The sequence below is a fragment of the Cupressus sempervirens genome, chromosome 10, assembly GCF_028749045.1.
Source record: "Cupressus sempervirens isolate cs-2001-9-10 chromosome 10, ASM2874904v1, whole genome shotgun sequence".
NCBI lineage: Eukaryota > Viridiplantae > Streptophyta > Pinopsida > Cupressales > Cupressaceae > Cupressus > Cupressus sempervirens.
The window spans coordinates 519,877,675-519,903,745 of record NC_143127.1 but is presented as its reverse complement, the minus strand read 5'-3'; the positions used below and the strand labels follow the sequence as shown (position 1 = coordinate 519,903,745).

At 36.0% G+C, this 26,071-nt stretch overlaps 1 protein-coding gene across 2 annotated transcripts in view; it reads left to right on the top strand.

Annotated features, from left to right (window-relative positions):
• Positions 1-26,071, top strand: part of LOC149534933 (Protein kinase superfamily protein) — a 267,162-nt gene that overhangs the window by 148,960 nt on the left and 92,131 nt on the right. For both annotated transcript variants that reach the window (XM_089805238.1, XM_089805237.1), the window contains exons 5-9: positions 8,098-8,286; positions 8,387-8,542; positions 9,140-9,405; positions 9,693-9,790; positions 16,968-17,146. In XM_089805238.1, coding sequence (XP_089661364.1) covers positions 8,098-8,286; positions 8,387-8,542; positions 9,140-9,405; positions 9,693-9,790; positions 16,968-17,146 — 888 coding nt within the window. The remainder of the gene's footprint in view (positions 1-8,097; positions 8,287-8,386; positions 8,543-9,139; positions 9,406-9,692; positions 9,791-16,967; positions 17,147-26,071) is intronic.

Genomic DNA, 26,071 nt, shown 5'->3' with positions numbered 1-26,071 from the left:
TGAAGACTGGTCTGGACTGTTTTACGTGGCTGATAACTAGGACTGGACAGCTCATGTGAATTAAGCCGCGAACGATACTCAGAAACGATGAACAATTATATGCTAAGAACAGGACTTTAGCATTGGAAATTATTCAGAATCCCACGACCTTCCAGGCAACAATATCAGCAGAGATAAATATGTCAACAGCCACCCTCACAAATGCAGATCGGACACTTAAGGTTTGCAGGTAGAATTGCAAGTAATATTTCAAACAAAGGTGTCTCCGAACAACAGGTGCAGATAGAATTAAATCTCAGAACAATTATCTGCAAGGAACAATAATAACAATAATCAAAGACACCAAATTATTTCACCAGTCTCCAATCCCAATTCTACTACACCTCAGCAGTAGACTGGAAAATATGCGATCTTCAAGAAGCCTCAGAAACTACTCAAACCACTAGCTAAATCAGAAGATGAGAGAATATAATAATAAAGATTGTTCTCCATAGCTACAGAAAATATAGTAGGAGAATGTTGGCCAATTGTATACTTTAGCACAATTGCCAAGAAAACTTCTTAGACTTACCCTTATACATCAGCGAGGGCATACAGTTTAGAACTCAGGAAAAAGCCACAAAGGCACAAAAGCAAATATATAATCAAGTGTGTTCGTCCCAATGAAATGAGCTCTCATTTATAAACTTTTCGTTGGCAGAAATTTTCATAAAATTCCACTTCAGAAATCGTGGAAGTTTCCCAAAAGAACTCAACACTAGAAACTTTCCAACTTGCTTTTTAGAAATCTCTCTAAAAGTCAGTATTATAATAATATAAACATTATTTTAATAATGCAACTTAATGAATAATAAATAAATAAGAGCTCATGCAATTATTAGCCTGATCAACCACAAATGACGACCAATTGCCAAGCCACCCACTGCACTGTCAAGAATAACAACTACTAAAAATAGTAGTTACTAAAAATAGTAAATCCATAACTGAGACCCCAAAAACGTCCTGTTAGCTCGCGAAGGTTGCTATGATGAGCTAACTCTATCAACTGTACAGATTGGCCAAAAACAGGGACATTACAGAATTCTAACTATTTTTCATGAATTTGAGATGGTAATACAAGCTACACTCAAAGCGCCTAGTCTATGTATTGCCACAACCGCTCCGAGTCAAAGCTTTGGCTCGGATTGCTTCTTAAATCACTAAGCTTTATTATTAAACACACAATAATAACATGAATCAAAGACAATAGGCACAAATTACAGTCAAAGCTTCTAATTTTCTCTATCACAATTGCTTCTAATAAAAGTTTCGAATCCAATTGCTTCTTTTATTCACTTTTCTCCCAAATTCATACTATACAATCAAAGTTATACTTGCACAAATGTGGTTGAGCTTTCTTGCATACAACAAAAGATGATTTTTACAATGAGGGACACTCCTTTATATAGGCAAAGAAGTTGAGAAAAAAGTGGAGGAAAAAGTGGGAGCAATTCAACCAACTTTGACCCAGTCTAACTAATGAGAGAAATTATTGGGTTACATGCAACTCGCATTACATGTAATTACACATGTAAGTCATTTACATGTAATTACACATTTTCACGTAATACATTCTCTTTCAGTTACAAACATGAAAGAAGAAGAAGAATAAAGACGAAAGAGTATTGAAACAATCCTAGAGATTTTTCTAAAGGGCCTTGTACTTGGCGATGCATTCCGAAATGATAATAGGATTGGGAGTTCTTGTATTTTGTGCCACTGCATTCACCTTGATAACCATGGTGTTGTGTCTTTTGATAGCCTTTGACTCTCTTTGATGAATTGTTCATTGTCATTTGATATCTTGATGTGATCAAACTTTTTCTCATTCAAGTTGTCGTGAATTCTCCTTTGTAGGTTGACACATTTTGGATTCTCTGACTCTTTGAAAACCTTCTTGAAGATGTCCGGGTGTAAACTTGGAATACCTTTACATCAGTGCCTTTAACTCTTTTATTTTTGAAGTGAAGTACTTGGTGCATGGGAATGCGTGCAAATGAGAACTTTTTGTTTTAAAAATGTGAAATTTGGTAAAAAATGGGTTTTCTGGATGTCATTACACGTAAAGTTAATTATATGTAAATGCAACATGTAATGAGGAATGGAAAATGAGATGACATGCAAATGCGGATGGAGAATGAGCTATATGTAAGTGCGGATGATGGATAAGATGAAATGCATAATGAGAAGGGAAGTGGAATTATTTGCTCATGGAGGTGTAAGTGCATAAGGAAGGAATGAATTTAATGTAACTTGAGGCGAAGTGAACTTTATAGACACCTTTGAGGAAAAGTAAAGTTGAAGTACATGGGAAAACATTCACGTGACAATTTTTGACTTCTTAAAAGTGACTTCAAGTCAAAAACGGGTTTTGGAGATGCAATTACATGTAAGACTTTTTATGTAATCGTGTGGTGCGAGGGAATGCGGAAAGTGAGATGAGTGAAAATGGAAGTGGAAAATGAAATTACGTGCATGTGCGGATGGTGGATGAGAGTACATGTAATCGCATTTGACAGATGAGATGTGAAGTATTGTGACATGGATGATGGAAATGAAATGAAATGGAAAGTGGAGTGAAATGAAACATGCTCAAGTTCTTGGGAAAGAACTTGCAACTTCTCCAAAAGAAGAAAAACGAAAAAGCAAACAATGAAAAATAAGCACATAACAAACACATGCCTTTGCTCTTAAACTCAAACATCTCAACAAGCAAGTTGCTTTCAAGTGCAAATTTGAATTTGGAATTTGGGGAAATTCCAAAGTGTGAAAATGAAAATTTTCATAATTTTTAAAGGTATAATGCACTTTTCATGGCATATATATGGACAAGTGTGCAATAACAAGCCATAATATACTTGGAAGGAGCAAGATAAGCATGGATTGATGAGCAAGCTTGAAAATGTCCACTTACTTGGAGGTTATGAGCCAAAATAGTAAGATTTATAGATTTTGAAGACCAATTCTTCCTCAAATCTGGATTTTCAAACAACTTTTTGACTTTTTCCTTGCATTCAACAAATATTAATGAGCAATGAAGGGTCGAATTTGCATGAAAATGCCAAATACATGGTCTCCAAAGACAATAGCATGCATTAAAACTCAAAATGTATGGGCTGAAATGCCATTTTTTGAGTTTTTTGAACAAAAACTCAAAAAAAGTGAATTTTTTTATGCAAAAAAATGGTCCGTTTTTGCAAAAAAACTGCCAAAAAATGCATGTTGCGAGTCATTTTTGATTTGTGAGTGCAAAAACGACTTTCCCAAGTGCAAATACATGGATCCCAATGCAAAAAAGTGACTTCAAAACACAAAAAAGTGGATAAAAATCTCAATTTTCTGGGCGTTTTTAGCAAAAGCGTGATTCATAAAAGGTATAAAACAAAAACTTTTTGGCCTCTAAAGTTGAAAACGTGTACCAAGATGCAATGTAAACACCACAACATGCAAAATCAATTCCTCTTGGGGCAAAAACGTAAGCCAAAAATGTTTTTTTTTGAAGATTTTTCCAAAAACGTGCTGGTGGAAGGAGTTTGAAAATACATTTTTTTAGCAAGATAAATCCATTTTCAATGCTTGAAAACCCATGGCTAAGAAAAAACGACCTTAGTAGAGAAGATTTCGTGAAAAACCATGAAGTAAATCTCCCACAATCTTCAAAACTGGGTTCTCCGAGGCTCTTTGCATGTGTTCTTCCAAAAACGGATTTCTTGGGAGCAAATATATGAACTTTAAGTGCAAATCGGGCCTTTTAGGAGGCAATGCATGTTTTAAAATATGCATAAGATGCAAATCGCACCTTTTGTGATGGATTGTGTGTTTTAAGTGAATGCTCATGTTTTGGATGCAATAGCACATTTAAGTTATAAAACCCACCTTTTTGATATCATTGCACATTTCAAGTGAGTTATATGCAATGGCATAAGAAAGGTCCACTTTTGACGACTTAAATATGCAATGGCATGTAAAAAGGTCCACTAATGATGGATTTATGCTTCTAAGTTGAAAATTATATGCAATGATATGTAAAAGGTTCACTTTTGATGGATTTTACATGTAATGACATATAGAATGTCCACTTTTAAAATCATTAACTAATTTTAATAAGCACATGTCAATTTAAATTTCATTAAAATATTACTTAAGTGGGACATAAATTATATTTACATATCATATTAATAATATAACATGTAAATATCATTTAAAAAGTAATATTTACTAGAGCATTTGATTTAAATGCTAAAAATTAAATTAAACTATATAGTTAATTTAGTCTCTTAAGTGAAAAATCAAAAAGTAAACTCAACTTAAAAATATAGCATAAAGTGCACTATAGTTAATTTAAGTGAAAATTTAATAGATAAAGTAACTTAAAAACATAACATAAATTGAATTTAAGTTATATTTTTTAAAAAGTGAATGTCAAATTAGAAATATAATATGATATTTTTAATTCATGTTGTTGCATAAAAAATGTCCACTTTTTGGGCACTAAAATGACCATATCTTTTGACTGACAACTCTGATTAAGCTTTAGGTTAGATCAAATTGAAGGGGAAACTGAAAGCCATGATTTGAGCAAGACCAAAGGACAAAAAACCAACAAACGCACACTCAAAAGCAAAGAAAAAGATGATGAAGACTCAAAAATCAAGCATAGGCTCGACAAATAGAAAAACAAAAAAGTCTTGACGAAAGCCTTCAGTAAAAAGATTCATTATATCAATTGGTGTCGTTCGATTAATCAATACTGTAACAGCTGGTTTCTTCTTACTAAAATTCATTATTAAACTACCCTGTTTCTATTTCTCATTCACATGACAAAGTTTCTATTAACGGTTTAAACTGGAATTAAATCTAAATTGCATTTCTAATCTATCAAAAATTGCATTGATAACAATAACTGATAAATTACTTGTTCAGATGAAAAATAAATACTAATCTAATTCTATTATTCAACCGAATGCAATGAAAGGAAAATAGAGATAACTACGTTCTAATCTTAAAATATCATTTTAAAAGTAAATGACTAATAAACTTGAAAAGAAATACTAAACTTACAGATTTGATAAAGAGCATTCAAATTTGTGTGAAGCTTCCTTAATAGATTGTTCAAGCTCTGGCTTTGGTGAGAGGAGAAGCATTAACATAGGCTTAACCTCCGAACCGCGGACTTTTTACTTATCCCCACAGGTTCTAATTTAATAGAATGACCCTCCCTACCCCGAGGTCAGGCTTGGGATGTTCATTATTCCAGCCATCATAGTATCTAAGTGGGATGATGTCCCAACAGTTATCCGACAGAATAACTAAAGCGTTTGGACAATAACAAGATCAAATGTTTTGGCAAGTCTGCCTATTTCCACCCTGGCCAAGGATTTCAAATGTGGGTTTATAACCGATCTCCACCACTTGACAACTATTTCAAAAGTGGAACTTGCATGAGCTAATGCATTATTTTATTATTTATATATAGGTTGCTGATATTTTTTTGTATTTTCCTTTATAGATTCATCTACACCTCATCACCTTAATCAGGCCATCTAGCCGGTGATTTCCTCGGTGCTATCAACTTATCTTACTGATATATCTTGTACCTTCTTCACCATATTCTGGCTTTAGCCTGGTGAATTCCTTGGTACACTGATTTATTATGATTTAAGTTGCATAATATGTACTATCCAAGAAGAAAGTCTTTTAAGAAAAAGGAATTCAAGAAGTTGCCTATTCGGATATCATGCAGTTTTTTTGATTTGAATAAATATCATGGCTAAGTTAAACTATGAAACTTCAATAGGATATAATAAGTTTGAGAAGACAACTATGGTCAGCTTATTCTATGACTTATATCATAACAAGAAATAAGACATAATGGATTTACATCTAGTTCTATAAACAGTTCGATGATTCAAAATATTTGCCATATGGTTGGCTTATTGGGATGATTGCATATTTGTTATCACTAAGAAAAAGAAGTGCAAATGTTTTGATTAAATACAAAAGAGGTCTTATGTGACTTGGCCTTGTGAATATGACAACTCGGATTTTGGAATTAGTGCTCCAATCTGCAGCAAAAACTCAGCCGTATACTCTATAAGAACTTGCTATATCCTCCGCTATGGGTTTTGTAAACTGATTGAAGGTTTTCGGTTGTGTTATGGCCTGCAAGACTGGGAATAATAAAGGACACCAAGGGAATTATGATGCCGGGTTACGCTCAATGATTTCGTAAAAAGAAACGAACCAGACCTTTTGGCTTCCATCCGTTTTCAAGATCATATACGACTTCTTTTATTCAATCGGCTAGAAAGAAATAAAGAGGAGGGAAAATTTAAGAAGAAAAGAAGATGAAGAGTTTATTTAAATAATTAATATTATCTTATTTTCTTGATTAAGTTTATAGGTACGTAATTGTAAGGTGGCATAATTGGATTAATGATTTTAATGTAATGGTGCCACTTTATAATTATTTATCTATTATCTTAATTGAGAGAATAAAATAATATTAAAATGATATTATTATTTGATAATTTCTTAAAGGTAAGAATCTTTGTTTATTTTTAATATTTATATTGTTTTTTTTAAACTTATAGCTCATGCAATTCCACCATAAAATAAATTGCCAAGTCCTAGTAACTTTGCGAAGATGGTTTAGGTCAAACCTGTCGCTTTTGATGATTGAACCTTATGACCATCCCCTTCCGATGACCTCGTTTCACAATGCTTCCCCTCTCTCTCCGGTTTTCATCCTGTGATCAGTCACAACAACATACTCGCCAAAACATCAATTTAAGATTTATAAATTGTTGATTAAAATCATCAAGTGACCATTAAGATTTTTATCAATATCATAATAACTGACTTATTCATCATATATGTACAATGGCTACAATTAATTGACTCCATTTCACATGATCATGAATAAATTAATACAATAGCTAGAATTAATTAACTCAATTTCATATGATAATTAAATCGATTCAATGGCTATAATAAACTAATTCAATTTCACATGAGCATGAAGGAATAAGCAACAGCTATATCTGACATGTTATAACAACGGCTATAATTAACTAATTTAATTTCACATGAACATGAAGAATGAAGCAACGACTATAACTAACATGATATAACAACTACTATAATAAACTAATTCAATTTCACATGAACATAAAGAAATAAAACGGCTATAATCAATTAAATTTTTAGGGCAAAAATTGGGATGTAACAAATACAAACCAATTAAATAATGAAATAAGCTTAAAGAAATACAAAACTAATTTGAAAAAGTTCTGTACTGTTACCTACATTTTGTGGTGACAAAATGCAGGACAACAGAATAAATTAGTTTGAAAACATATTAGACAAAAAGTGTATGCATCAAGAAGGCACATACACTCATGAAGTATTCATGCTGAAAACATCACATGCACATGCAAAGATACAAAACATATTCATAAGTACCCATAAATATGTAAGGCTTGAAGCCTATACATAAGTCATGAATGGCATAGATATATACAAAGCTATGAAGCAGAGATGTAAGAGCACATATGGAGAAAACATACTGAAGATATATAAAGTGAACCTTTAAAGTATAAACTGTACCTATTAATACATGTAAGGCATGATCACACACATGAACATGTGCAAGGTCTGAATTCCAAAAAACACGCAAGGTGAGGATCATGCACTCAAGTCATGAATCGCACATTGGGAAACCCATAAGGCATGAATCCTAGACCTGAATATATATAACACATGAATTCACATAAGTCGTGAGGCATACATATGAGTACACGTATAGCACATAAGGCATGTAGCATACAGATGAATTCACTTGAGTCAAGAAGCATATATATGAATACACATAGCACATGAATACACTCAAGTCAAGAAGCATACATGTGAATACACAGCACATAAAGTGTAAAACATACTTATGAATTAATTTAAGAATACACATAAAATGTGAAACATATATATGACTTTTCTTAAATCAAGAAGCATATATGTGAATACATATTTAATTAATAATTATCTTCTCTTTTGTGGCAGTTTATAGCTTCAACACCGACTCTGTTCCCAGAGGATTATGTCAAAGAATTTCAGAACTGCTTTGACAAGGCCCCTGCAGTTCCTTTTCATGAAATTGAAACTGTTCTTCAGAAGGAGCTTAATCAGCCACTGGAAAATGTATATGAACATATTGATCCAGTACCAATTGCTTCTGCATCAATTGCACAGGTAATCCATATGTCAAAATTAATACTTGGTTTTTGTACCATCAGTTTTTGTCAATTTGGTTTTGAATGTTAGTTTGTAATTACAGACCTTTTGCGTACAGGTCCACAGTGCCAGGTTAAGAGGGTCTAACAAGGATGTGGTAATCAAGGTTCTAAAGCCAGGGATTGAAGATTTTCTGATTGCTGACCTGAATTTCTTGTATTTAGGTGCACGTATATTAGAATTTCTGAGCCCTCAAATCAGTCGCACCTCACTGGTACATAATAAAAGAAGTGTAGATTAAGCATGTTTTCCCATTAGTAAGGTGATTTAGCTCAGAGATAGTTTGCAAGTGTGAGAGAGCAGGGGAGTTAATTAGAACATGTATCAATAAAATAAAATAAATGAGGTTACTGAATGAGATTGAATAATGAGAACTTTGTTTTCAGTGTCTGCATGCTAGAACTGTTTCAACTTTCACCTTTGATCTTGTTCTGTATCAAGGAATCCTGTTACAGGAAATACAATTGATAGTTTCCTGAGTCCTGTGTACTTATATATAATATGATTTTTAAAAAAGGTTCTAGATGTTGTAGTCAAGAAGACATTCATACGCACACCTTTACTCAATCTTTAATCTCTCTACAAGTTTATGGATAGCTTACATTCTTAGTATTTTGGTTTCTAATAAGTCATTTTACACAAGATGCAAAAATAATAATTTATTTGATGGAACTCAGAGGCTTTTGAAATGGATGACTATTGGCAATTTTGATTACTGAGTAGTGATTGTGTTCTTTCTAATAAGATTTTATCATAAAAAAAGATGCATGGATAACAGAATTATATGTGAAAGTGTCTTCGGTTTTACTAGGTTGGTATAGTTGGAGATATAAGAGAATCGATGCTGGAAGAGGTTGATTTTCTGAAGGAGGCTGCAAATCTCGAATCATTCAGAGGGTACCTAGAAGCTACAGGCCTCACAAGGCAGGCAGCCGTACCAAAAGTATATTACCATTGCAGTAGCCAAAGAGTATTAACAATGGAACGACTATACGGTGTTCCTCTCACAGATTTGGATTCAATACGATCACTTGTCTCTAGTCCAGAAGCAAGCTTAATTACAGCCCTTAATGTATGGTATGCGTTTAGATTGAAAATTTGTTGCTTTTATCTCCCTAATTATTGTATAAACATAATAATTTTGGGGTGAGCCAGTTTGTGTAAGTAGTAGGTGATTAGTCAAATTTTAGTTGGTTTTATTCCTGAAAACAAAAATTCATATAAATGATAGTTTAATTCGCAATTTGCAAGAAACTGTTTTTCTGCTCAGAGCACACAAATTCATAAAATTAGCTCATAATTGTAATACACTTCTTAATTCAATAATTTTAATTGCAACTGATATCTGGCCAAACTGGTTGCAGGTTTGGGAGTTTACTTTATTGTGAAACCTTCCATGCGGATGTCCACGCAGGAAACTTGTGGTTGCTTAATGATGGGCGTATTGGATTTCTTGACTTTGGTTTGTATAGAATTCTATTCTCCTTTGCCAATATATCCTAGCTTCAGTTCTTTTTATTGTTACATTAATATGAATGGAAAGTAATCAGATGTTCCTAAACAAACTTATAGGAAAATACATGTTCGATGACCAAAATGTTTTCTGTTATGGTGAAATAGCACACATAAGTTGGACATTATTGTAATTAATATAATTGCACGAGAATTGTTTTTGATTGCTCACATTCAAAATTTTTTGGGCCATCCAGCTGAACCTTACACTTATCTCTTTTAGGTATGTGAATATGGTGAATGACTGCTGATATGGTGACTGGAATGGCATTCAAATTAGGGTATGTGAATAAATGAATATATAGCTATATCTTATTTAAATGTAGTCATCGTAAATTGTGGGCACAAGGGTGGGTTTGTTGAAAAACTTAGATTTGGCAATTACTCAGCTGACCAAAAAATTCTACTAACTCAGGAATCTTCAAAAGCCTGAGAAAAAAAAATCAGTTATAACTCAGAAAATTTATCAAACATTAAAATACATAATGTTTTTTAAAAACATTATTTGTAGAGTGACATTAAATTTAGGAATAGAACTTTGTCAACTATAAGCTCAATAGGTGCTTCGAGCCTCATGTGGAAGATAGACAGTCATCTTGTATTGCTCACCTTTAAGATCCATCTCCTGCTAGAATTGACTGTGATTAGTCCTCTACGTTAAGTTTGATCACACTTTCTCAATTTTTTGCTCCTTTGTTAGATCCCTTATCATGTGTTTCCAACAAAGGGTTTCCATTTAAATCACATGTTCACCTTGTGTTTCTAATTGCTAGATCTTGTATATGCATTACTGTTGTGAATGATTAAATTTTGAAGTATCACAGTTGTGGTTAAATAAGTTTAAAAAAAAGTTAAAGTTGTTTGTTTTATTGAATAACCCCCCAACCCTGTGCCAAAAAAGTTAAAGTTTTCAGCAAAGCTCTACTGGGTCTATTAATTTGGTTATGTGGGTTTGTTCCATAATATATCTCAATTTAGTGCGATTTCCAACTATTTTATATTAGTTCTTGCCATTTTTAACTATACAGTTTCTTTTCTAAGCTACACATTAATATATCATTTGGAAGTAAGTGGCTGCTGTTCTTTTTGGTAGTTGAAGTGTTTTATTAAGAAATACTTAACCTGTGTTGAGTACCCATGTGATAATTTCCTAGCTGTTGTATCCTTTACCAATCTAGCTGTGTAATGTCTCGAAGGCGAACTCGGCCTGAAGGCAATCTCGGCTCGAAGGTAATCTCTGCCCGAAGCAGATTTGTCCCAAAGGGTGTTCGGAGGCAATCTCTCGGGTTGAAGGGGATCTCCACTTGAAGGGAATCTCAACCCGAAGGCATTGACTTCTTGAACGGGATCTCAGCCCGAATGTGATCTCTATCCGGAGGCAATCTCAATTTGAAGGCAATCTCGGTCTGAAGGGGATCTCAATCTAAAGGCAATGACTTCCTGAAGGGGATCTTGATCCGAAGGAAATTTCTCTGATACCATTGTAATGTTCTCGTTCCCCTACGATTTCTTTGTGTAAGTATTTTCCTGTCAATAGCTAAAAATGTCAAATGATGGAACAATTGTAGAGGTAGTACGGTTTGAGTGGGAAGTTGTATGGTTAGAGTAGGATGTCATACGATCAGTCATGTGCAAGGCCAAGTTGGATGACGTACGATCAGAACAAGAGGTCGTATGATGCAAGGCCAAGTTGGATGACGTATGGTCAGAACAAGAGGCCGTATGATGAGATGTTGGAGATCTAGGGGTGGATAGAAGGATGTCTATACGGTCGTCAAGTGGTAATGTACGGTGGAAACATATTTGATTGTATGATGTGTGGCAAGGAGGTGTGAATGTTGTATGGTATAGGGTGGAAGTGATGTACGGTTTGGTGTGGAGGGAATAAGGGAAATGAAGAGGGGTCGTACGGATTGGGAGAAGGGGATTAGTTGCATACAGTAAACACACAGATTTGACTCAGAAATATTAATATTGAATATGATCAGAGTAACTAGATTACCACAAACAAAATATAACTCAATGATATTAGCTAACAAGATCAATGCTCCGATTTGCCAAATCGAGCCAAGTAGTACACAGACGGAATAGGATGAGGGTTGAATCCCATTGAAACCGAAATAGCCAAATAGGGAAGATCTTTCACTTCCGAAATGGTGAATAATCCAAAACTCCAACAGGAATTTGCTGTACAATGAAATAATCCAAATCGCATGACAACTACTACCTACATGCCGTGCTTAAAAACCCTTAAGAGGAATTCTCGAGGGTTTACAAAGATAGCCGATGGAAATACCTACAAAAACCATAAAAATTGGTATGAGATATACTAAATCAATCGAAACCACAAATACAAGTATTATTAACTTGGGCCCCATACTATTAATTAAAGTAACTAATTAAAGGTCCTTTTATTATGTTATTTAAATTCTAGGACCAATTAATTAATTAATTAAATTAAATTATTACATAAAAATTGCGGGACATGACAAATCCTCACTGTCCAAAGATTGTTTGCCCTCAAGCAATCCGTCATTAGACAAAATGCCAATAGCTCTAGGAACCCAAATTCGCAGGCGAGACGAGTGAAATGACATTAATCATCCGCACTACCACATTGCTATCAAACTTTCATCGTGCCACTCTGATATAAATATTGTCGTTTCTTGAGTCACTAGGATCCTAAAGATGCCAATCATAAAATACATCGATGTCATCATGTTCATCAATCTATTCTGGAAAGACACAACTTAGGCAGGCCCTGTTGCTCTCGTGCAAAAGTCCCTCACACGGAAAGATTGCAGTTATACATGCCTTGAGCACAGTTGGAGGACAAACTCCATCATCAATCAACAGTAGCAATTGTTCCTATAAACAATCTTCGCCCCATTCTCTAGGTTCATGATTCCATTTATGTGACTCCATCTTATTATCCATGCTCTCTTGTAGATTAGTAGCCTTGCTCTCATCCCACACACTAAGAGCATTATGGGGGTTCACTTCAACATTGGTTTTGTTGTTAGCACCAGGATCTCAAATCAAGCATGCAGGCAAGATGAGTATTATCAAACCTCCCTTGTACCGCACTCTTGTTAGGCGTTCATTGAGCCACTCTAATATAAATATTGTCGTTCCCTTCAACATGATCCCAATGATGTAAATCGAAGAAATCTATCGCGTCATTATGTTCAAAGATCTCTTTGGGTATGGTCATACACACAAACGCCGATGCTAGCACAAAATTAGCCACTGACACAACGACAATGAACACTATTATATTCCTAACGAACAAAACATCAATGGAGAGAGCCTCAGTGGTGAGAATGTCAACAAAGGGGGGCTGGTCCATGAGTACCTTTGTGATCGAAGCCTTGGTGAAGGGTGCCGCGATGACACGAGTCTCAGCGAAGATACCTCAATAAAGGGAACCTCGAGGGAGAGTAACTCAACGAAGGGAACCTGGACCATGAGTACCTTGATGAAGGGAGCCTTTACAGAGAAAGCCTTGATGGAGAATACCTCAACGACAAACAAAATTTTAGTTGTAGATAAAACCTTGGTGTCACACAGAACCTTGGTTGAAGCCTCGATGATGGATAAAGCCTTGACAACGAGCAACGTCTCAATGGCGATAGACGTAGCTACAATGATGGACACACAATGATGACAGAGACAACCACGATGACGACGACGGGCACAACTACGGTGACAAACACAAACTTGATGACGGACATAGACTCGGCATCGATGACGGACACAACGATGGTGACAAACACAATGACTGTGACAGACACAATGACGGTGACGGACACGATGATGGACTGAGCAATAGACACGGTAGCGGTGATGACAGTGAATACAATGATGATGACAGACATGGTGATGGTGACAACGACGGGCGCGGTGACGGTGGTGAAAACAAACACAACCATGGTGACAGACACAATGACGGAGACGACAATGAACATGACTATGGTGACAGATACAACCATAGTGACAAACATACAACCTTGGCAGTGGACATGACCACGATGATGGACATAGCTTCGGTGATAGACACACAGCCTTGGCAATAAACATGACCTTGGTGATGGACACAGCCCTGGGGATGAATACAACCTCGATGACATATTGAGCCTCAACAACAGACATAGCTTCTATGGTGGCCACAACCTTGACAACTAATAGAACCTCCACGACAAATAGAGCCTCGGTGACGAGCACAACTTCGGGCACAACTTCGGTGATGGGAAAAACTTGATCCGTCCATGTCTTCACAAGATCCATACGAGTAACATATTCATTTTTTAGGTGTTCTCCCCATGTTGGTGTAGTGGAAAGATTTAACAAATCCTCTTAGAGCAGCCCTATAATCACGCCTTCATTCTCATGTAATTCATCACCCTTATCATTGTCATCCTTTTTCTCCCACTTGTTCAAATGAGATAATAGTTTTTCTTCACAATGCTTGAAAACATTAGTGACCAATCTATATGCTGCTATAGAGGGGATACATTCTAGATTACGAACAATCCATAACATAGATGTGATGAGTTGGGATATTGCATCCATCTCTTCAATGGACAAAATCATAAGACTCTCCATAGCAATTGAAATCTTACTATCATGGTTTGCCTTGATGGTGACTAGGAAGTGACGAAACATATCATGGACCAAATTTTGCAATTCGAGATTTAAGAGGAGGTTACTTTGACATTTGCACAACTCTCCAATATTGTAGATCTCCTACCAAAAGGGTCACTACTAAAATCATCAAGAGACTCTGAGAGCTGTCAACTATCAAATGCAATATCTCTATCATGGTGTTATCATCATGTGGTGCTTTAGGAGCCGAAATTCTCAAGACTTCACTAAGACATGCTGTAATTCCCAACCTTTTTTCCTTGTCATGGTGTCTCAAAAGCCTGGGTTGACTTAAGGCATCCTTAATCAGCGAGAGGATTCTTTGTATAAATCTTGAAGGTAATTGGTTCACCTTACACAAACATATTTCTATTATATCTATAATGGAAGATCAACACCCTCACTGCACTCTTTGCCAATCTTTTGTAGTGCCTTCGACCACTACTCTCCATCGCTCTTCGGTGCGATAGTGTGATCCAAATACAAAAGTCTCTCACTTGAGTAGGCTCAAAAGATCACCATCTCTAAAACCACTGTAATGTCCCGAAGATGAACTCGGCCTGAAGGCGATCTCAGCCCAAAGGCAATCTCGGCCGAAAGGTGATCTCTGTTCGGAGGCAATCTCGATCTGAAGGAAATCTCGGTCTGAATGGGATTTCGTACCGAAGGGGATCTCAACCCGAAGGAAATGACTTCTCGAAGGGGATCTCGGCCCGAAGGCAATTTCTCTAATACCACTACAATGTTCTCATTCCCCTATGTCTTCTCTGTGTAAGTAATTTTCCTATCAATAACAAAAAATTTCAAATGATGGAACAATTTTAGAGGTTGTATGGTCTGAGTGGGAAGCTATACGGTTCGAGTAGGATGTCGTACGGTCAGTCATGTGGAAGGCCAAGTTGGATGACGTATGGACAAAACAAGAGGTCTATGGTGCAAGGCCAAGTTGGATGACATATGGTTAGAACAAGAGGCCGTACGGTGAGATGTTGGAGATCTACGAGTGGATAGAAGGATGTCTGTATGGTGGTCAAGTGGGTAATGTTCGGTGGCAATAGATTTGACCGTACAATGTGTGGCAAGGAGGTGTGAATGTCATACAGTATAGGGTGAAAGTGATGTAAGGTTTGGTGTGGAGGGAATAAGGAAAATGAAGAGAGGTCGTACGGACTGGGAGCAGGGGCTTAGCTGCACATAGTAAACACACAGAGTCAGCTCAAAGATATTATTAATATTGAATATGATCAGAGTAATTGGATTACCACAAACAGAATGTAACTCAATGATATTAGCAAACAAGATCAATGCTCTGATTCGCCAAATCCAAGCCGTGTAGTATACAGACAGATTAGGGTGAGGGTTGAAAACTTGAATCCCATTGAAACCTAAATAGCCAAATAGGGAAGATCTTTCACTTTCGAAATGACAAACAATCTAGAACTCCAACAGGAATTCACAGTACAATGAACTAATCCAATTTGCATGACAACTACTACCTAAATGCAATGCTTAAATACCCTTCGGAGGAATTCCTGAGGGTTTACAAAGATAGCCCAACAGAAACACCTACGGAACAATATAAATGGGTCTGAGATATACTAAATCAATTGGAACCACAAATACAAATATTATTAACTTGGGCCCCATATTAATTAATTAAAGTAACTAATTAAAGGTCTTTTTATTATATTATTTAAATTCTGGGACCAATTAATTAATTAATTTAATGTAATTATTACATTAAAGTTTTGGGACATGACAAGCTGCAGCCTACAATGATTGAAGTGACCAAGCTTTAGGGATAACAGTTGTTGTCATATAATCTTGATATCTAGCACAGATTTTGGAACTACTAATTTTGCACCTTTTTGGCCTGTATGGGCAATCTTCATAAATACTATTTAGCCTAAAGTATCAGATCTTGCATAGAAATTCAATGTTGCTTTTTTCAAGAAATATTTTATTTTGTGTTTATTTTACTTTATCTAGGCAACTTGAAAGTCATAACGAATGCCATAAAGCTTATCATAGGAATATTCCTGAGAACAGAATGCAACAAAGCAAATTACATAGGGCAAAGTGCAAAAGTGAAATTTGTACTTATTTGACAATTTGCTACTTTTTAAAAAATTTCTTTGTGAAATAAGTTATATGATGAGGACTCCTTGCATGAACTAAATAGGAAAATGTTCATTGATACAACAATGCACTTTGTTCTTTGTGGTCACATAACTACAAAGAAAGTTATATTCTCATGCATATTGTACCTCATTAAGATGCTGAGGCTACGAATCAAAGACCTTAAATCATACAATTGCTGATATCCCACATAAGTGTTGCAACTGCATAAAACTGATTCAAAAATATAAAATATAAACTGTTTTTTAGTTTTTTTGGTAGTTACTTTGCCATTTATAGAAGGTGCAGTCCACTAGAATGGAAGTCTTACTTGAAAATTCTGCCCAAAATTGTTGTCTATACAGGCATTGTAGGCCGTATCTCTCCAAGGACATGGACTGCAATGGAGACTTTCTTAACATCTATTGGGAATGGACAGTTTGAAGCAATGGCTGCTTCCCTAGTTCAAATGGGTGCTACCAGTGATAATGTAGACATTCGAAGTTTTGCACGTGACTTGGAGAAGATATTCTCATTAGCACAGGTATGTCTTATCTATTTCTAAAGCAGTTTTTCATTGGAAAAAAGAATGAATAGATGGCAGTTGTATGAAATGCTTTCTTATATTTTATCCTGCTTGCAGCATAATACTCTTGTTTATTTGTGAAAATTACCTATGAACTTGAATGATAAAATATTGCAGCTTATAAATGATAGAAAAAATAGCTTCATACTTGATAGCACATATATGTTCAGGCCTGGAGTTGGAAGTCACCTAGCACATTAGAATTATCCTCATGACTTTTCTTCTATTGTGGCAGTACCACAGAATACACAATCAGCAAAGAATTCAGAATCAATATGCCTGAATTGTTGGTCTGTATTTTGACAGGCTGTGCCATTTAAAGTTTCAGCAAGAAGATAAATATGGTTCTGCAAGCTGATCAAACCAACTTGAGAATTCTACATTTCAAGATAACATGTAATATAAAACATCAGTGATGATAAAACTTTGAGGCAACTTGCACGAACCAAAGAATCCTGTAAAAACCCCAACTAGACCCAAACTGTAATACTGGTGCACAAACTGATTTTTATATTTTTGATAATTTTCTGATATATACTTTGAGATTATGTTTCCGAAATAAATGAAAGACACGGAACAATGTTGCAAAATAATACACTCCCAAAATTCTCCACACTTTATTAGCTAAAGTTGAAATAACAATTTTAACATCTTACAAAATTACAATAATCTTCAACAGCCAAGAACCTGATTGCAATTTTCAAATGCTCCTGGTATGAGCTGCAAGGAAGCTCAGAATAGCATTGAATACTATTAATTAATGAAAAGATAGGATTTTTTAACACTTATCCTATTCTGAAAGTCCAAATCTGAATTAATGAAAAACCCGATTTTCTGGAGTATAACAGCCAGACCTGCCAATGGGGAGTGACATCCAGTATGCAGCAAATGTCTGTTAGTATACAGCTTCCAAGTATCACCTAGGTTCATGTCCAACACTGAAGTCTCTTATTACGTCCTCAATGGTCAATAGGTGGCAGCAGGGATGATGTCTACTGTATAGTCTGCAGATGTGGGTTGCACACGTGTCACAGAATGGAGGATAATAGGCTGCAGGTAACACCCAATACAAATTTATGATGATATGTGGTTCCCATCTGGACACAAACCACATGTGTGTCCAAGGCACAAAACGCTGCCAGCAATATTCACAAACAGTCTCCCCTTTGAATGCTAAGTGCCGTACTTCTATGGCAGCCAATTCTCTTCAATGACTATCTCCCTTCACCACAGTAATCACAGCAGGAGATTGTGACAGATGTTTACCTCAGCACAAATGTCAAATAAGAACTCAGAATTTCTTCAAACACTAGCCAGATGAAATGAGTAAGAAGACATACAATTCAAGATTATTCTTCTCCCTTGATACCAAAGATACAGTGGGAGAAAGTTGGCCAATTGTATACTACAGCACAATTGCCAAGAACTTCTCAGTCGAGACCCTTATACTTCAGCAAGGGCTCACAAGTCAGAAATCAGGAAAAGCCACAAACACAACAAAAAGGAAATATGCATTCAAGCGTATCTTTACCAATAAAATGAGCTCCCATTTATAAGCTTTCGTTGATAAAAGTTTCCATAAAACTCCACTTCAGAAAATGTAGAAGTTTCCCAAATTAACTCAACACTAGAAACTTTCCAACTTGCTTTCTAGAAATATCACTAAAAAGTTATTATTATAATAATATAAACATTATTATAATTATGCAACTCAATGAATAATAAATAAATAAGAGCTCAGGCAATTATTAGCATGATTAACCGTAGGTGACAACCAACTGCCAAGCCACCCCTTGCACTACTAAGAATAACAACTACTAAAAATAGTAAATCTTTAACTGAGACCCCCAAAACGCCCTGTCAGCTTACGAGGATCGCTATGATGAGCTAACTCTATCAACCACATAGATTGGCCAAAAACGGGGAGATTACAGTCCTCCCTCCCTAAGATTGCTTGTCCTCCCTCTCTAAGATTGCTTGTCCCCAAGCAATCTTGGAGCAAAATGAACACACAATCCACCTGGATCCCAAAGGTAGAACTATGTACCATCCCTGCTGTGTACAAGCAACTCTTGTAGCACAAACACCCAAATAACGGACATCAACATTAGAATCATCTGAAAACTGAACCGAGGTGCTGATGAAGGCAACAACCCATCGGAATTCAATGCAACTGAAATACCAACTCTGTCTACACCTGAGTTCCCATCAAACTAATAATCACACCCAACTGCATTGTAGAGATGGTAACAACCACAGATACCTGAATCATTAACACCAACTCCAACCTCTGCCAAAATGTCTGAGGTGTGTAGACATTGCAAGCAGCTCTCAATCCCATCTGCAAAAGATGGAGTTAACCCGCCCCATAATGGATGGTATGAAACTCAGCCAACCTACATCGAGTTGAAATTGTGTCCTCTACCTTTGGGTCAAAAGAAAAATGATGAGCACTCCTCACAGTGTCAATAAAAACTCCCAATCTCTGTCAAGGGCTCATCATCATCGAATTGGGAATCAGAAGATGGCTTCAATCTCTGATTCTGAAATATTGGTCTGCTAGGATTGTGGGCAATCCTCATAGCAAACTCAACCTCAAAATCCCTATTGCTAAGCATTGTAGCCAAGGTCTCTACAATCTTCCCCACCAAATGTCATATAGCATGAGAGCCTCGAATGAGATTACCTTCAGATACCCTGTATGAATCCTCCTGCAAATCCGAGCTCTCAAGCAAATACTCCATGAATGACTCATGAGGTACAATAGAAATTATATGTGGAAGCATCAACTTACTCCCCCACGACCCACAATTGATCCCTCTGAAAATGTGGCACCACCAACTGTCCAATGCTATCAGTTATATGAGATGAAGAAATAGATTTGCTTCTAGCAGAAGGAAGCAAATCAACATGATAGCCCAACTCTCCTGATACTCTCATCTCATCTGTACCTACTACATCCATATCCTAAACGGATGTGTCGGCCACATCATCACGTCCATCATCCCCAACCGTAGGAGCAAATTCACCACCAACCACAATATGCAATTGAACTGGATCTGGGGCTGGTGTGATCTGAACATGCTCCAACTCCATGGTCACCTCATCCAATCATGATTGTGACTCTTGAAGAGCCCATTGAGTACATTGAAGAGAGTCAACAATCACCTCAAGCTCTTGGGTGAGCTCCACCACCTCTTTCTCTAGCAGTGTCTCATGACAAGTGCTACCCCACTCCAGAAGGTAATCTCGGTCAGCAACTAGTTGCGAGTAATTATGCTTCAAGATCTTGACAACCTCTTGAAGCGCATGAATCTCTGCTAGAGAAAGAGTACTATCACCGCGCTCACCAGACATAGGAGCACCCCAACTAGATGTAGCTAGCATTTGACGGACAACATCACAATGCCCAAGAGCTAAAGAAATGTCACTATCACTTGCTTTCAGTTGACTAGTCACAAATGTCTTTGTAATGCTTGACTCATATGCAATCTCTTTGTCTCACTAACCGCATTGTGATAGGAAGCTGAATCAGAATTTCCCAGCACAAGATCACTCATACACAACTCCTCATCCGAAGAAATGGAAGCCCCCACAATATCAATCTCCTCGCATGTCTCAGCTTCCACCTCAAACATAAGATTATGTAAACATCAATCCTGGGACTCATCAAAACCCTCCTCAGAGTCATCACTCAATATCTAATAAGGGATATCATACCCGGTGCATCTCATAGTATCACTAGATGTGTCCATACCATGAGCATCCACATCTCTCAACTTCATTGTGACACCTATGTCATCAACATCATAGTTGGGTGACTATATACGTGTTTCAGTCCCACCTAAGGAAGCAACTGCCTCTTGTACTGGAGCAACACTACAATAGATGACATATAAGTCGCCAATAAAAACTCCCTCCTCCAGTGAGTTTGAAAAGTCAGTGGCATCTACATTATCAACCACCTTTGAACTAACCATAACGACTACCTTGGGAGCCTTAACTTGCTGAAGCTCACTACTGCTATCCATCACGAGCACATTCACATGTCCAAGTGAAACGAATCCATCATCAACCCTGCAGATAGGGCTAGCAAGTGCCAAACTAAATATAGGTACATCAGTATCAAGGACACCTGTCGGGGAAAACTCAACTTCCTTCCTTGCAACCTCAATGTCGGCCTTCTAAAGGCGGAAACCATAGACCTCGCTGCCCTCTCAACTATCGCTAGATCCAACAAGCTCTCTGCCAACCTCTATTGATGAAGCTTAAGTTTCTCCATACTCTCTTCCAAAGCATTCATTTTTATGCTAACTTCGTTGTTACTCCATCGATCTCTAGAACTGCCAGTCCTATGTCTGTCCATAGCTAGAGAATTAAAGTGCTGGTCACTCTAGTAATCAGATCTGAAAATCTTCAAAGTCAGCACTGAACAAAAAAAAAATTGAGCCCAATTCCTATAGGGTGGGAGGAATTTCACTCTGATACCACTGTCAAAACCCCAACTAGATCCAAACTGTAATACTGGTGCACAAACTGATTTTTATATGTTTGATAATTTTCTGATATATAATTTGAGATTCTATTTCCGAAATAAATGAAAGAGAAGGAACAATGTTGCAAAATAACACACTCCCAAAATTCTCCACACTTTATTAGCTAAAGTTGAAATAACAATTTTAATAACATCTTCCAAAATTACAATAACCTTCAATAGCCAAGAACCTGATTGCAATTTTCGAATGCTCTTGGTATGAGCTGTAAGGAAGGTGATGACTCCAGAATAGCATTGAATATTATTAATTAATGAAAAGATAGGAATTTTTGACACTAATTATATTCTGAAAGTCCAAATTTGAATTAATGAAAAATCTGATTTGCTGGAGTATAACAGCCGGACCTGCCAATGGGGAGTGACGTACAATATGCAGCCAACGTCTATTAGTATTTAGCTTTCACGCATCACCTAGGTTCAAGTCCAACATTGAAGTCTCTTGTTACGTCCTCAGTGGCCAATAGGTGGCAGTAGGGATGATGTCTAGTGTATAGTTTGCAGATGTGAGTTGCACACGTGGTCATAGAATGGAGGATAATGCCTTGTAGGCCCAACTAACATCCAATACAAATTTCTAATGATATGCGGTTTCCAGCTGGACACAAACCACGCATGTATCCAAAGCACAAAATGCTGCCAGCAATATTCAGTCTTCCCTTTGAATGCTAAGTGTCGTACTTCTATGGCAGCCAATTCCCTTCAACGACTACTCCCTTCATTACAGTAATCACAACAAGAGATTATGACAAATGTTTACCTCAGCACAAATGTCAAATAAGAACTCATAATTTCTTCAAATCCTAGCCAGATGAAATGAGTAAGAAGACATAATTCAAAATTATTCTTCTCCCTAGACACAAAAGATATAGTGGGAGAAAGTTGGCCAATTGTATACTTCAGCACAATTGCCAAGAACTTCTCAATCGAGAGACCCTTATACTTCAGCAAGGGCTCAGAAGTTAGAAATCAGGAAAAGCACCAAAGGCAACAAAAAGAAAATATACATTCAAGCATGTCTTTCCCAATGAAATGAGCTCCCATTTATAAGCTTTCGTTGATAAAAGTTTCCAAAGAACTCCACTTCAAAAAACATGGAAGTTTCTCAAAAGAACTCAACACTAGAAACTTTCCAACTTGCTTTGTAGAAATATCTCTAAAAGTCATTATTATAATAATATAAACATTATTATAATAATGCAACTCAATGAACAATAAATAAATAAGCTCATGTAATTATTAGCCTAATCAACCGTAGGTGACAACCAACTACCAAGCCACCCCCCTACACTGACATGAATAGAAACTAATAAAAATAGACTTACTAAAAATAGTAAATCCATAACTGAGACCCCCAAACTGCCCTGTTAGCTCACGAGGGTCACTATGATGAGCTAAGTCTATCAACTGCACAAACTGGCCAGAAACAGGGACATCACAAATAATTATGTAGTAGCCAGGAGTGTTCTTTTCAGATCACTGCTGGTGAAATGATCTTGCTTCATGAACCTCCACTTCTAATGCAATCTTTGTGAGGCAAAGATGACAGCTTCAATATACAGTCCACTAAGAACTATAGGAGCCATGACAAAGAGGGGAAACCACGATATGGTTTATAGTTCATGCTAATCTCGGCAAACTATACGAAAAGTTTAATATGTTCCCAAAGAAACGTCCACCCGAATCACTCAAAACAATGAAGGAGTGTCTTGGTTTTGATTTAACTATTCAAATCGAGACTCTTCAAGTCCAACTGACACAAAAAGAAAAGAGCACACAAGGGAGTGAGTCGATGTGACTTTTTCATACGCTGCCTTTCTTTCTATTGCTTCCAAATTATTATTATTTTGCAATATTAAATGGGTCTTAAAGACACATCCAACTTCACAAAAAATGGATAAAGAATTCCTCCCAATTCGATAATATATTTAATTCTTTGAACTCCATGATTTCTCCAGCTTCTGCAGCTAAGACAAATTATATTGATTTGATAATATTCTTTTCATGTGACTGTAGTCTTGAGTCCTGAAAACTTTTCCTTAGCTTTCACGAATTGCAAGATTTCGCAGCAAACCAAGACAATAATTTTTTCTTCTGATATCTTTGACTCTACTGTATGCCCGAGTCCTCAATAGATGTCCACGACAAGCAAAGGGAAATAATAATCTCAACTTTTTACAAAACTCACTCTTGAATATGATGAGTTTTGATTTACCCAAAATTAATTTAATTCAATTCCCATCAACAAAATTATATCGATTGGCTCAACAATGAAATAGAACTAATTGTAAATAAAATAATATGCTAGATATTTCAATACTTGTGCAATTTTGATTTTGTCTCTTTGTCATGCCCCCTTTTTTCTCAAATAGGATATTGTAATAAAATAATAATTGATTTATAATACTTGGTTATCAAATAAAAAATATATAATAAATCATAGTAAATAAGATAATAATTTAATAAATAAATAGTGAGTAAAATAATAGATAATTTAATACATCATCAGAAAATAAGTATTGCTAAATATCTCAATTAAATATTGATATAATAATCTAGAAATATATGTAAAATGTTTATTACTATAATTATTAAAATTATAAAAATATCGAAAGATAAATTGAGTTGCTGAAGGCTGCAATGTTAAAACCCACAACCCTTGAATTGTTCCCACGCAAGTACAAATTGGGAGAAAAGACAGGCATTACAATATAGTGGGATATATACAGAAATATTGAATACAATAGAAAGAAGAAGACAAAAAAAGTATTGGGAACAAGAAGCAATACTTGCCATTATGCAAGTCACACATCCCAGTCGGTGAGAGATGTATCAACAACACAACTCAAGTATAAATGGAACATCCAGTCAATCGAACAAGACAAGCACCGTTCCTTTTTATAGCTATTCAGACTTTGGAAAAATGACGCACAAAAATCTGAGTCAGCACCAATAAAGGAATAACCCCCAAATAGTTAAGAAAACAAATACATTCATTCGAAATGGAGGAATAGAAAAACAGCGAATAAGACAAAGGACTAAGGGGAAGAATATTATTTATTGTTTCAGAAGTCACTTAACAATTAAAGAGGGAAAATAAATATCAAATATAAAGTATCCAGTATCATAGTGATCAGAAAACATACGCAGTACGTGGGATATGCAATTAGCGAATCAGCAGGATGTCAATACACCAATAAGCATGACATGGACTGGCAGAGCTAGCACAGACAGTCAGAGAATAGAGAGGCAGAAAAAAATGAAATAATTCTTGTATTCTTTCAAGCCATGAAGAACAACAGTAGTATATATAATTGGGTCAGTGATCCCTAATCACCAGTCATAGCATAAGTATTAAGGGTCCATCTGGAAGACAATAGAAACCAAAGCTTACATGGTGAGGATACTCACGAATTTATTCGTTGCCTATTACATCCCCGAGAGGCAATATTTCTAGTTCATCCTTGTATATCATTGAGCATCATATTGGATGAACGTAAGTTATTTGTTATCAGGATTCATTAATTATAATATATATGTGTTAAAGAGCAATGCAATAGAGGATGATATAAAACACTAACTTGTAGCATTCAAGTAATTGTTCAATCAGTGACATAACCCAATCAAAATCCTCTTTAGTATCTAGTCAACAGATAAGACAAAAGTCAACGATGGGACTGTAGAGAGAACTTGCTGAGAATATAGGAGCACCATTTTCCCTAAATCTATATTTAGAGATATTAGAAATAATAACTCTATTGCTAGTGATATTAACAAGTTTTGCATTAGAGACTCATCATATAAGTGGGACCAATAAAAAGATTATTAACATCACACAAGTTCATTGTGATAAATTAAGGACTGAATAAAAGTTGTATTTAGGAAGAAGTATAATGCAACTAAAGTATATTTTGTTTGTTTTCTAGGCCATACTCAATTGTTATACATATGTACCTTGAAAACTCACTTTGCTTCTTGCAATTGTGAATCCTTACTTTCCTTTGCGAATCTTGAAAGTTAGTTGATAGCATTGTTAATATCTATAGGTAAGGTAAATACAACTCTCAATCAACTAATGATAAATAGTATCATTCACCTAAGGTGACAAATCATAGCTAGAAATTTACAATCCAATCTACTTGGGTGTCCACATGGGATTGCATTCATCCATCTTGAATTTTTCAAGCAATGTCTTGGCATATTTCATTTGAGATACACAATTTGACTCTTCTTCCATACCTGAAGTCCAGTATATAATATGGAGGCCTAAAATGGCAAGTGATTGTTTGAGATCGACAATTATCTATAAAGAGATACTTAAAATCACTTCA